Source organism: Camelina sativa, chromosome 15 (genome assembly GCF_000633955.1).
Source record: "Camelina sativa cultivar DH55 chromosome 15, Cs, whole genome shotgun sequence".
In the NCBI taxonomy this organism is placed as follows: Eukaryota; Viridiplantae; Streptophyta; class Magnoliopsida; order Brassicales; family Brassicaceae; genus Camelina; species Camelina sativa.
This window is the reverse complement of record NC_025699.1, coordinates 10,994,485-11,005,595: the sequence shown is the minus strand read 5'-3', so window position 1 is coordinate 11,005,595 and position 11,111 is coordinate 10,994,485. Positions and strand designations below refer to the sequence as shown.

Here is an 11,111-nt window from a genome sequence, read left to right as displayed (position 1 = left end):
TCGCATTCACCTTCTCGTTAGTACTCTTAATTCAATACGTTCAATAAAATTATGCCAAATCAACAAAATTTGGACGGAAACAAAAGAAAAAGAATTAGTGTAAATTTTCCTGTTAATTATTATGCCAACTCAACAATTCCAGCTATACAAAAAGGGGAAAGAAGGGAAGAATACGTATAGCCAAATTACTAATATTTTACAAACGTGTTACAACAACCCAACTGGGGGTTCCGAAACAACTATGGAGGCCCGTCTGGTTTTCGCCAAAAGAATACTTCTTCATCCAGCCAGTTATTAGAATCCTTACTAGTAAGCAAAAACCTATCAAGTATCAACTACACCATATTTTTTGAAAGAGAGTTGTTTCTTGACCTAGAGACGCTTCCTTGCGCACCTGTCAAGGAACATCCTGATCTTGACGGTGGAGTCGCTGAATATATAGAAGAAAAGCTACCAATAGCAAAAATATTGAAATTAGGGTTTTCTAGTCAGACGTTTTGTGGAAGAAGATGCGCACGTTACTTGGGTATAGGTTTACTTTGGATTTAGTTTTTGGGCAATCTTACTTTTGTTTTAACATCTAATACAGTCAGTTAATTTATGTGAAAATTTTTTGAAAACTATCTCTACTATACGTACGTGCCTCTTGCTTATAGATACAGATCTTCATCAAATAATCGAAGTAAAAAAATACACGTGTTTAAACCTAATGACATACTCCATATAAGCAAATATCTTGTGAGTTAACTTATAAAAGTGTCAAATGTGATAATAATATTCAAATAGAAAATATTTCATTCAATTATACAAGTTTACCTCTAAACATAATTAATCACTTTACAAGAAGACTATTTTGTCGTATATAATTAACATATACATTGCATTTGATTAAGTGAGCCTATAGAATTCACAGTTTGTTGCTTGTCCGCATTTGAGAAGGACGAAGCGATGGGGAAATCACAGGTTGCACAAACTTACGACTACGTGTAGTAATAGATAAGTTTAGAAAACATAAAAGCTGTAAAGTCATTTTATGAAAAGGTCAAATAAACATACCACAAGGGACTGTTTCTTTGATAATATCTCTTCTTCTTTTAGATAATCAGTCACCTTTGTCTGCCACTTCATACTTTTGTGTCCCATTTTTCGTATGTCCAAATGTTTAGATTTGAATGTCTGAATCGCAATTGGGCATGGGGTCTCGATTTCACATACCCAATCCATGGAAAGGTGTTTATGAGAAAAATAAACCATAACACGATAATGAAGATTTGCAAATTTTAGAACTCTCACATTCGTTATAGTATCCCAAAATAAGAACGAATAAACAAAAAACCTTTTTTAAATGTACAAAATATGGTAAGACCTCAATGTCACTTTTGTTTTCCTAATAAAACTACTTTTTTTCTTCTTCTTTTGAACTTGCGATATCCTGCTGATCCAATTTCCAAGCAATGACTCTGGCCAACACATACTGCACCACAAATGAAAAGCAGCAAAAGCATTAGGACAAAGCAAAGGTCTTAAACAAAGGCCAGTCAATGGAAGTGATCTCATTTCTTCAGTGTACTGCAATGTAAACCTCATGGACCCAATAACATCTGGTTCCAAAAACCCAACCATGAAGGTCCACACCGAAGTGTCATAAGTATCAATGTAATGCAATGTATACCTCATGGAGTAACTGGATTAGCGGCAATCCGTAACTCAAATAACAATTTTGTTGCTTATAAGTAGTTGTGCGTCAACCACACCAATTTGATATTTCTCCAAAGAATCAATCAGTACAAACCTTAGCCTTTACCCAACTAACTTACCCATGACCTAGAAGTCTCTTGAATCCACTATTTATGCTAATCTTGAGACTCTTAGTTAACTAGCAAACACGCTCTCTAGTTATGTTCAAATGGCCATATGCAGATGAAATCTTATGCATTCCTCATGAACACTAATCACTTCCACCTCTCCAGCATTTTTAAGAAAGAGCTGCTATTTACATTACCCAGCACAGTTATATCTCAACATCACACCAAGCTAGTGACAGTGAGAAACATCATAAGATATCCATACAAGTTCTCCCCATGTTGTTATCCACATTGAAAATCTCATATCACAAAGAAGAAATGCTAATCACCAAGTTGATCAGAATATCACATGCCAATTTAAAATAAACAAAATGTAGAGAATTCAAGATTAGGCAGGCTACCACACAAGATTAAAAAGAACTCATATATGCACGATCTACAGAAGCGTTGCCTAATTTATGATACAACAAACTATTTCTTCTCTCCAAGGCTTTAAAGTTTGAAGTAATCTACACTAATCACTTTCAGCATCCTGTTGAGTCTAAATAAATTTCTTTATCTTATCTCACGTATACCTCCGAGTCTAGCTCAGCGACCTGAAGATATCTAATAAGCAAGGAAATGTATTGCTAACAGAGGGAGAAGCAAGAGCAAGAAGGAACTAATATGTTACAGTGTTATCTACAAGTTTGTGCCTATGAAAATTTTCAAAACAAGCAGCCACGTTTAAAACCTCAATATTGCAAAAGAGATGCCTAACTTGAACTTCCCATTTCAACTATTAAATAGAGGCATCAATGCAATGGCTCGAATATAAATTTCTTGACAATGTATAGCCACACATTGACAATGTTCTTGCAGCCACACAATCTATTATTCTGTACCTATCAAAACCCGCAAGTAGTCCAGTGGCACACTAAGACAGCACGGAAATCAAACAAAGGGTTGTTTCATGGCTATATCAGAGGTTAAGTAGAAAGAGAGAGAGAAGACAATACAAACCTCAATCCAAATCTTCACCCCTGGTGTCAAGATTACCTCCACCAGCACCAGGTGCTCCTGACCCTGAACCAGGATCAGAACCAGAGCCATCTTGTCTCCTGAACGGCCAAGGAAGCTGTATGTTAAACCTCCTTGGAGTCTGCTGTCCCTCAACGGAACCCTGTCCATCACCACTCGCCTGAACTCCTTGAGCCCTGTTCTCATAATCAGGATCATCTGTAGGCAACTCATACCTACACACGGGACAGGAGTTGTGCAACTCAAGCCACGGAAGAAGGCAATCCTGATGAAACACATGCTTACAAGGCATCTGCTTAACACCACTACCATCCTCAAACTCATCCATACAAACAGCACACTGGTTCATCTCCGATTTCAACATATCCTTAGTTACCTTAACAGTAGGAAGCGCATCGATGGCTGATTTGGAAGCAGGAGGAGTTCCGTAACGGTTAGGATCATTCTCAGCCAGCTGCTGAATCAACTGCTCAAGACCTGGACCAAAGAAGTAGTCACCGAGATTCCCAGGGATACGATGAGCTGGATCCGAAGGATGATTCTCAACCACGAACTGAACGTGCGTACCGCTAGATCGCAGATGCTGGAGATGATTCTGAAGAAACGAAACCGGATCAAACGCGTCAGACTGCATCGGATTCTGCTGAGTGGAGCGAGCCTGTGGTTGCATCGAAGGACCGAAGAAACTAGAGCTCATGAAGTCCATGCCGGAAGGAGAAGCAGCGGAAGTGCCGAATAAGAGAGGGAGCAAGGTTGAGAAAGGATCAGCCATGGGGTAAAAGGAACCATCAGTGTTAGGGTTGAAATTGGGGGGAGGATTAGGGCTGCGGTCTTCGAATTCTTCGAGAAACCCTTGGTTACAAATTGGACAAAAAGGATCAGCGGATGCGGAAATCGAGATTGTGACTGTGCGATTGCACTGGTAACAGAAGAATATCTTGTCGACCGCCGCTGATGCTGCGGCGGAGCCAGTTGAATTTACGCCGGAAGACATGACGGATTCTGCGAAATTTTTTTTCAGAGCGCGAGAGAGAGACGAGACGAAACGAAACGAGAGGACGAAGGAAGAAAAGAACCGTCGGAGAAGTGAGACAGGAGAGAGAAAATAATTCTTTGGTTTGTGGCCGACCCTAACAATCTTCTATACAATTTGGGCTACAGCTCATTAACGGCCCATGTATAGCTCTTAGTAAGTTTTTAGGAATGTTAATATATATTGAATTGACCTGCCTTATTATTTTTTTTTCTGTGGATATCAGATTTATAATTATTTTTTTTATGGATTTGAGATCATTTATTTAATCACTCTACTACTGATTATAATTATTCTAGGAAAGGTTACATTCTAATAGAAAAGTTTTAGATTTAAAAATTAAATAACTTATGTAGAAGGATCTTCTTTAATATGAGGACATTGTAATATGTAATATTTGCTATAGAAAAATTAAATAACATATCAGATGTAAAGATTAGTTCTATATTAGTTTAGTTTAGGAAAATATTTAACTATATGTAAATTAAAGTTATGATTATTAGAGTCAATATAATATTTCCTAAACATTAATGGGTTCTTCTCTTATTACATTCAATAGCGTATTCATTTTTTATAAGACTATGACTTTTCAACTTGGTTGTGAACTTGTGAATCAACACAATTTAGCAAGTGTTTTGGATAACCATAGCCATTGACCTTATGTATGGTTCTAAAACTTAAATATATTGACCTTATTTTTTTTTTTGTGGATATCAGATTTATATATTTTAATGGATTTGAGATTATTTATTTAATCATTCTACTGATTATAATAATTATAGGAAAAGGTTACATTCTAAATAGAAAAGTTTTAGATTTAAAAATTAAACAACTTAGGTAGAAGGATCTTCTTTAATATGAAGATATGTAAAGATTAGTTCTATCATAGTTTAGTTTAAGAACTATTTTACTATATAAAAATAATTTAACATATGTAACTAAAAGTTATGATTAGGAGAATCAATATAATATTTCCTAAACATTAATGTGTTCTTCTCTTATCATATTCAATAGCTTATTCATTTTTCATAAGACTATGACTTTTTAACTTGGTTGGATAACCAGAGCTGGGATATTCTTGTAAAGCATGCATAAGGGTAAATATTTTTATCGTTTAAAGAAATCACCATGAGAGTTGGGATATTCTTCCATATAGGTTGCTGCATTGGCCATGGTCTGAGAACTCGGGTCCTCTTACTTCGAGATGAGTTCTTTATATAGAAATCTCCATGAGATTTTTTCTTTTTCTTTGGGCAAAAAAAATCACCATGAGATTGATAGACTTTAATTTGTTTTCTTGCCTGTAAAACTTGATATATTTAAACTGAATTGTAATATAGTATAGATCGATGAGATATTCAAGCAGCTTATAGTAAAAAAATAAAATAAATACATGATGAAAATGTAAATTATGTAATCTATATAGATTTATGTGGTGTGTTTGCTCTAGGAATATGAGTTCGCACTTTTTTGGTCTTCCTTTTTCCAAGAATAAGGAACAATATTGAAACATGTAAAACAAATCGTCTCGATAATTTTCACGTAATTTCTCCCTGAAAACAATAATTCAAATATCGACAATCACGTATTCTCTTACATAGGTTTAGTATTATTTTCGTCATCATGCCCACCAATAACTGCATCATCTGGGATATACTTTTTCCAGAACCAATGCTGCTTCCAAACTCTTCCCATCTCTTCAATAGGAACATCTCTGGTCTCCGGCAACAAAAAGTAGATGAAACCGTCATGACCGCAACCATGCTTGCAAAGAAGTAGAAGAGACCAAACTTCATGTGTCAAAGCATTGTCAAAAAGAATTGACCAATGAGGAAAGTGAAAAACATGTTGACAGAGACGTTGATGGCTTGTCCCGCTGGTCTGATTTCCAAAGGACATATCTCACTAGGTACCAACCATCCCAACGGACCCCATGACCATGCAAATCCCGCTACGTACACACATATGAAAGCAAGAATCCAATCTGCCGTTGCTGGCGTCAAGGTTCCGGTTCCCGTGGTTCCGAACTTTGAACCGATGAAAGAACCAACAAGAAGCTGGCAGACGAACATTTGAATACCACCTTCAAGAAATAGCAACCTTCTTCCATATTTATCAACCGCGTAAATTGAGACAATGGTTGAAAGCATGTTGACTACACCGGTTATCACAGCGGACATAAGAGAAGCATCGTCACCAAAACCAAGAGTCTTGAAGAGAACAGGAGCGTAGAACATAATGACGTTGATTCCAGTGATCTGTTGGAAAAAGGGAATCGCCGAGCAGAAGATCAAAGCTGGTCTGTATTTACTCTTCATGATGTTCTTCCATGGATACTCCACCTTTTTGGCAGCTTCAACAGCATCAATGAGATCTTGGAACTCATGGTCAACGTTGTCAGCTCCGCGTATCTTCTTCAACATATGTTTTGCTTCCTCGTATTTGCCTCTCTCGAGCATTGAGTTTGGTGTATCGGGCAAAATGAATGATCCAATCACCATGACAACCGCTGGAACAGCTGCTAAACCTAAAGAAACCCTCCATCCATTTTGAGCCATCTTTGATGTTCCATAGTTTATCATATTTGCCGCCAGGATTCCAATCGTAATAGCCATTTGAAAACCAATGTTTAGAGCTCCTCTTAACTTCGCTGGAGCCATTTCCGAGAGATATACCGGAGTAGACTGCATGCACACACAAAAAAATAAGTATAAAAGATTGAGATATTAACCTAAACCACATATATAGATGATACACAAGAAAACAACATATGCCTTACCTGGTTAGCAAATCCAACACCAACACCGAGCATAAGTCGACCGATGATGAGCATTGCAACATTAATGGCAAACGCGTTGAAAAGTGCACCGATGAGGAAAGCAAGTCCACCGGTAAACATAGAGACTTTACGTCCATACTTCCTAGTGATAACAGAAGCGATAAAGGAAGCTACAAGAGCTGCGATGTAGAGAGAAGAAGTGAACAATTGGAGCATTTGGTTATCAAATTTACAGTAAGCCGTGTCGTGCTTCGCCTTATGCATCTGGCTCTCTACATGAGGGAAGAACTTGGTAAGAAACTCCTCCATCGATGTCACTCCTCCTGAGATTCCAAGGTCATAACCAAACAGGAGACCTCCCATGGCGGCAACAATACATGTAATGATAACGAAACCTGTGACTCCTCCTTCATAACTTCTTCCACCACCTCCTCCTTCTGATACAAAAGCTCCTCCTGCCATTTTTTTTTGTTGTTGTTGTCTAAGAAGAAGTCTTGTAGCTTAATTCGAAAATGTTCGCTTTGTGATCTTTTTATATAGATCAATGTGGTTACCCTATAATTAGGTGTATTGAGTAATATTGCGTGTTATGTTATAACTTNGAACATAATGACGTTGATTCCAGTGATTTGTTGGAAAAAGGGAATCGCCGAGCAGAAGATCAAAGCTGGTCTGTATTTACTCTTCATGATGTTCTTCCATGGATACTCCACCTTTTTGGCAGCTTCAACAGCATCAATGAGATCTTGGAACTCATGGTCAACGTTGTCAGCTCCGCGTATCTTCTTCAACATATGTTTTGCTTCCTCGTATTTGCCTCTCTCGAGCATCGAGTTTGGTGTATCGGGCAAAATGAATGATCCAATCACCATGACAACCGCTGGAACAGCTGCTAAACCTAAAGAAACCCTCCATCCATTTTGAGCCATCTTTGATGTTCCATAGTTTATCATATTTGCCGCCAGGATTCCAATCGTAATAGCCATTTGAAAACCAATGTTTAGAGCTCCTCTTAACTTCGCTGGAGCCATTTCCGAGAGATATACCGGAGTAGACTGCATGCACACACAAAAAAATAAGTATAAAAGATTGAGATATTAACCTAAACCACATATATAGATGATACACAAGAAAACAACATATGCCTTACCTGGTTAGCAAATCCAACACCAACACCGAGCATAAGTCGACCGATGATGAGCATTGCAACATTAATGGCAAACGCGTTGAAAAGTGCACCGATGAGGAAAGCAAGTCCACCGGTAAACATAGAGACTTTACGTCCATACTTCCTAGTGATAACAGAAGCGATAAAGGAAGCTACAAGAGCTGCGATGTAGAGAGAAGAAGTGAACAATTGGAGCATTTGGTTATCAAATTTACAGTAAGCCGTGTCGTGCTTCGCCTTATGCATCTGGCTCTCTACATGAGGGAAGAACTTGGTAAGAAACTCCTCCATCGATGTCACTCCTCCTGAGATTCCAAGGTCATAACCAAACAGGAGACCTCCCATGGCGGCAACAATACATGTAATGATAACGAAACCTGTGACTCCTCCTTCATAACTTCTTCCACCACCTCCTCCTTCTGATACAAAAGCTCCTCCTGCCATTTTTTTTTGTTGTTGTTGTCTAAGAAGAAGTCTTGTAGCTTAATTCGAAAATGTTCGCTTTGTGATCTTTTTATATAGATCAATGTGGTTACCCTATAATTAGGTGTATTGAGTAATATTGCGTGTTATGTTATAACTTGTAAGTTTTATCTGTCTTTGTATGACTTGGGAATTAGGATTAGGGGAAGTAGCTAGTTAGTTGCAACAAGAGTTTTCTTATTGTTATAAACGCCAAGTTTCATGAAGACTCTTGACTGTGTGTTGACCGTTTCTTTTACAGACATTCTTTTCCTTATTTATCGATCTTTTCATTTTACATATGAGAGATCAGATAATATCCTCTGTCTATAAGGACTTCTTAAATCTGTTTTATATTGACAATACCCAAAAATAGAAACTTGTCATATAACAAATTCATAATCGATCTCTTTCAAATTTAACGTTTCATGTAACAAATTAGTTCGTTGACAAAAGAAAGTATAAAAAAAATTCATGATCATTTAGGTCAATTTGATTTCTTTTCTATAAATAATATTTCGGCAAAAAAAGAATTTTGTATACAATACATAGGTTAAAAAGAAATGGAAAACGTAGGAGTTAAAGCAAATGAAAAAAGTAGATTAGAAAGAAAGAACTTCAGTTATCAATTTCCATGAGCTCGTTGTCAGGTCAATTTGATTTGGCATCTCACGATTAGGTTTGGTCGGGAGTTTGACTATGTTCATTTCATGCACGTCAGTCAGTCTCGGTACTTGTATATCTTTTTGGGGAAATAATACTATCACTAGATATAGTTTTATATTAAACGATCATTTGTTACAATGTGTCATGTACAAGTACTTATTCATAAAATTTGTTGTATAGAAGAGGTACTTCATACTTGCAATTATTGGTAAATAATATGGTAAGCCTTTCGTATAAACTGATGACTAGTCTTGTTTCTTGCACAAATCATATTAACACTCTTTCTATCAAATAAAGAGATTCACAGAAGCGGCGGATCTAGGGAGAAAGGTAATATGGGACACAAATTTTTTTTTAACCAAAATTTTTTTCAGCACTAAAACACATAACAAAACGTGTAAAAATATTGAGGAAAAATTGCAAAAGTTAGGTTTTGAACCCTTCACATTCTATATAGGATGGGGCACTCTTTCCAAATAGGCTAAAAAATATTATTATTAACTCATCACCTAAACAGATTTAAAAAAGGTGTATGGGGCACGTGCCCCACCCACTATAAAGTACTCTCTCTCTTAACTAAATATTTTTAAACAGACAAAAAAAGATTTAATATTAATTAACTAAAAGTGATAAAACATCAATATTTGTGAGACAAAAAAAAATCACATAACATCAATCATTGAGGGACAGAGGAAGTATAAACGTAGATCCGCTCCTAATTCACATATATGTTATCGAAGTAACAAAGCACAAGAGACAAACAGATTTTTAAAATTTTATATTTTTATATTTGTTTTTCTTAACTTTCTTTAGGCCCATACAATTTCAACAAGTAGACTTGAATAAGAAGAAGAAATAAAAAAGAAAGAACAAACTAGAAAAGCTAACTCTCTGCATCTAAAAACAGAGCAGCTTTCTTTTAGGGAAGTAAAGGCATTTTCATTCTTATTTCATCCCAATAAAATCATCACTTTCTCTTTTTTCAGATTTTCTCACAAATCTTTTGCCCAAAGAAGACTCAAGAGTTTTCACCGTCATACGGACTTCTGTTGCATCTCAGCAGCACCCATATTAACAGCTTCATCAGGAATAAACCTTCCCCAGAACCAGTGTGCCTTCCACACTCTGTTCATCTCTTCGATTGGCACATTCTTCGTCTCAGGCAACATCAAGTAGATGAATATAGTCATTATGACGACAAAGAAGGCGAAGAAGAAGAATAGTCCGAATTTCATGTGACAGAGCATAGTGAGGAAGAGCTGTGCCACAAGGAATGTGAAGAACATGTTGACCGATACGTTTATGGCTTGTGCTGCTGATCGGATCTCTAGTGGAGATATCTCACTTGGAACCAACCATCCCAACGGTCCCCATGACCAGGCGAAACCCGCTACATAGATGCAGATCAGTGCCACGATCAGATTAGCATCTCCTTTCCCTATGTTCCCTGTTCCAGCCACTCCGAATTTGACTCCAATCATTGCTCCAATAGCGATCTGCAACATACACCGATGTTTTTGAGTTATTGAGTGTCGATCAAGACATGTAAAGTAGGGTTAGGGTTAGGGTTCTCTGTTACCTGAGAGATAAGCATCTGGATACCTCCTTGGAGGAACAAGACTCTTCTTCCGAACCTATCCACTGTGAAAACAGAGACGAAGGTACACAAGAGCTCGATGATACCCGTTACCATAGCTGATAGGAGGGAAGCTTTGCTACCGAACCCGAGGGTTTGGAACAAAACGGGTGCGTAGAAAGTAATAACATTGATTCCAGTAAGTTGTTGAAAGAAAGGAATGAAGCAAGTCATGATCAATTGTGGTCTGTAACGAGGAAGCAAGATGTTCCTCCATGGGTGTTTCACTTGCTTAGACTCCTCACTCGCATCAATGAGATCTTGAAACTCTTCATCGACTTCATCGGTTCCTCGGATGGATTGAAGCATCTTCTTTGCCTCTTCGGAGTAGCCACGTTCAATGAGCGAGTTGGGAGTGTCGGGAAGGATTAGGGCTCCGATCATGATCATCACTGCAGGGACACAAGCTAATCCGAGAGAGATTCTCCATCCGATGTTTCCTTTCATCTGAGCGGTGAAGTAATTAATGATCGTTGCAACCACAATACCAAAGATAATCGCAACTTGAAACCCGTTGTTGAAAGCTCCTCTTAGATTCGGAG

The 11,111-nt window shown here is 37.5% G+C and overlaps 3 protein-coding genes and 1 pseudogene across 3 annotated transcripts; all 4 read right to left on the bottom strand.

Annotated features, from left to right (window-relative positions):
* LOC104746397 (E3 ubiquitin-protein ligase RING1-like) lies at positions 1,265-3,929 on the bottom strand. Its single transcript, XM_010467861.2, has 2 exons — positions 2,808-3,929; positions 1,265-1,474 (listed from the first exon to the last, which is right to left on the bottom strand). Exon 1 carries the CDS (start codon positions 3,817-3,819, stop codon positions 2,809-2,811), a length of 1,011 nt encoding a protein of 336 aa, XP_010466163.1. The 5' UTR covers positions 3,820-3,929; the 3' UTR covers positions 1,265-1,474; position 2,808.
* Positions 5,452-7,099, bottom strand: LOC104748351 (annotated as a pseudogene).
* LOC104748350 (sugar transport protein 10-like) lies at positions 7,225-8,249 on the bottom strand. The gene is made up of 2 exons (XM_010470006.1): positions 7,788-8,249; positions 7,225-7,692 (listed from the first exon to the last, which is right to left on the bottom strand). Exons 1-2 carry the CDS (start codon positions 8,247-8,249, stop codon positions 7,225-7,227), a joined length of 930 nt encoding a protein of 309 aa, XP_010468308.1.
* On the bottom strand, positions 9,697-11,111 carry LOC104746396 (sugar transport protein 4; the record flags this gene model as incomplete). Its single annotated transcript, XM_010467860.1, is given in 2 exon segments — positions 9,697-10,429; positions 10,513-11,111. Coding segments are annotated over 2 exon segments (1,061 nt in total), but the record flags the coding sequence as incomplete, so codon positions are not given.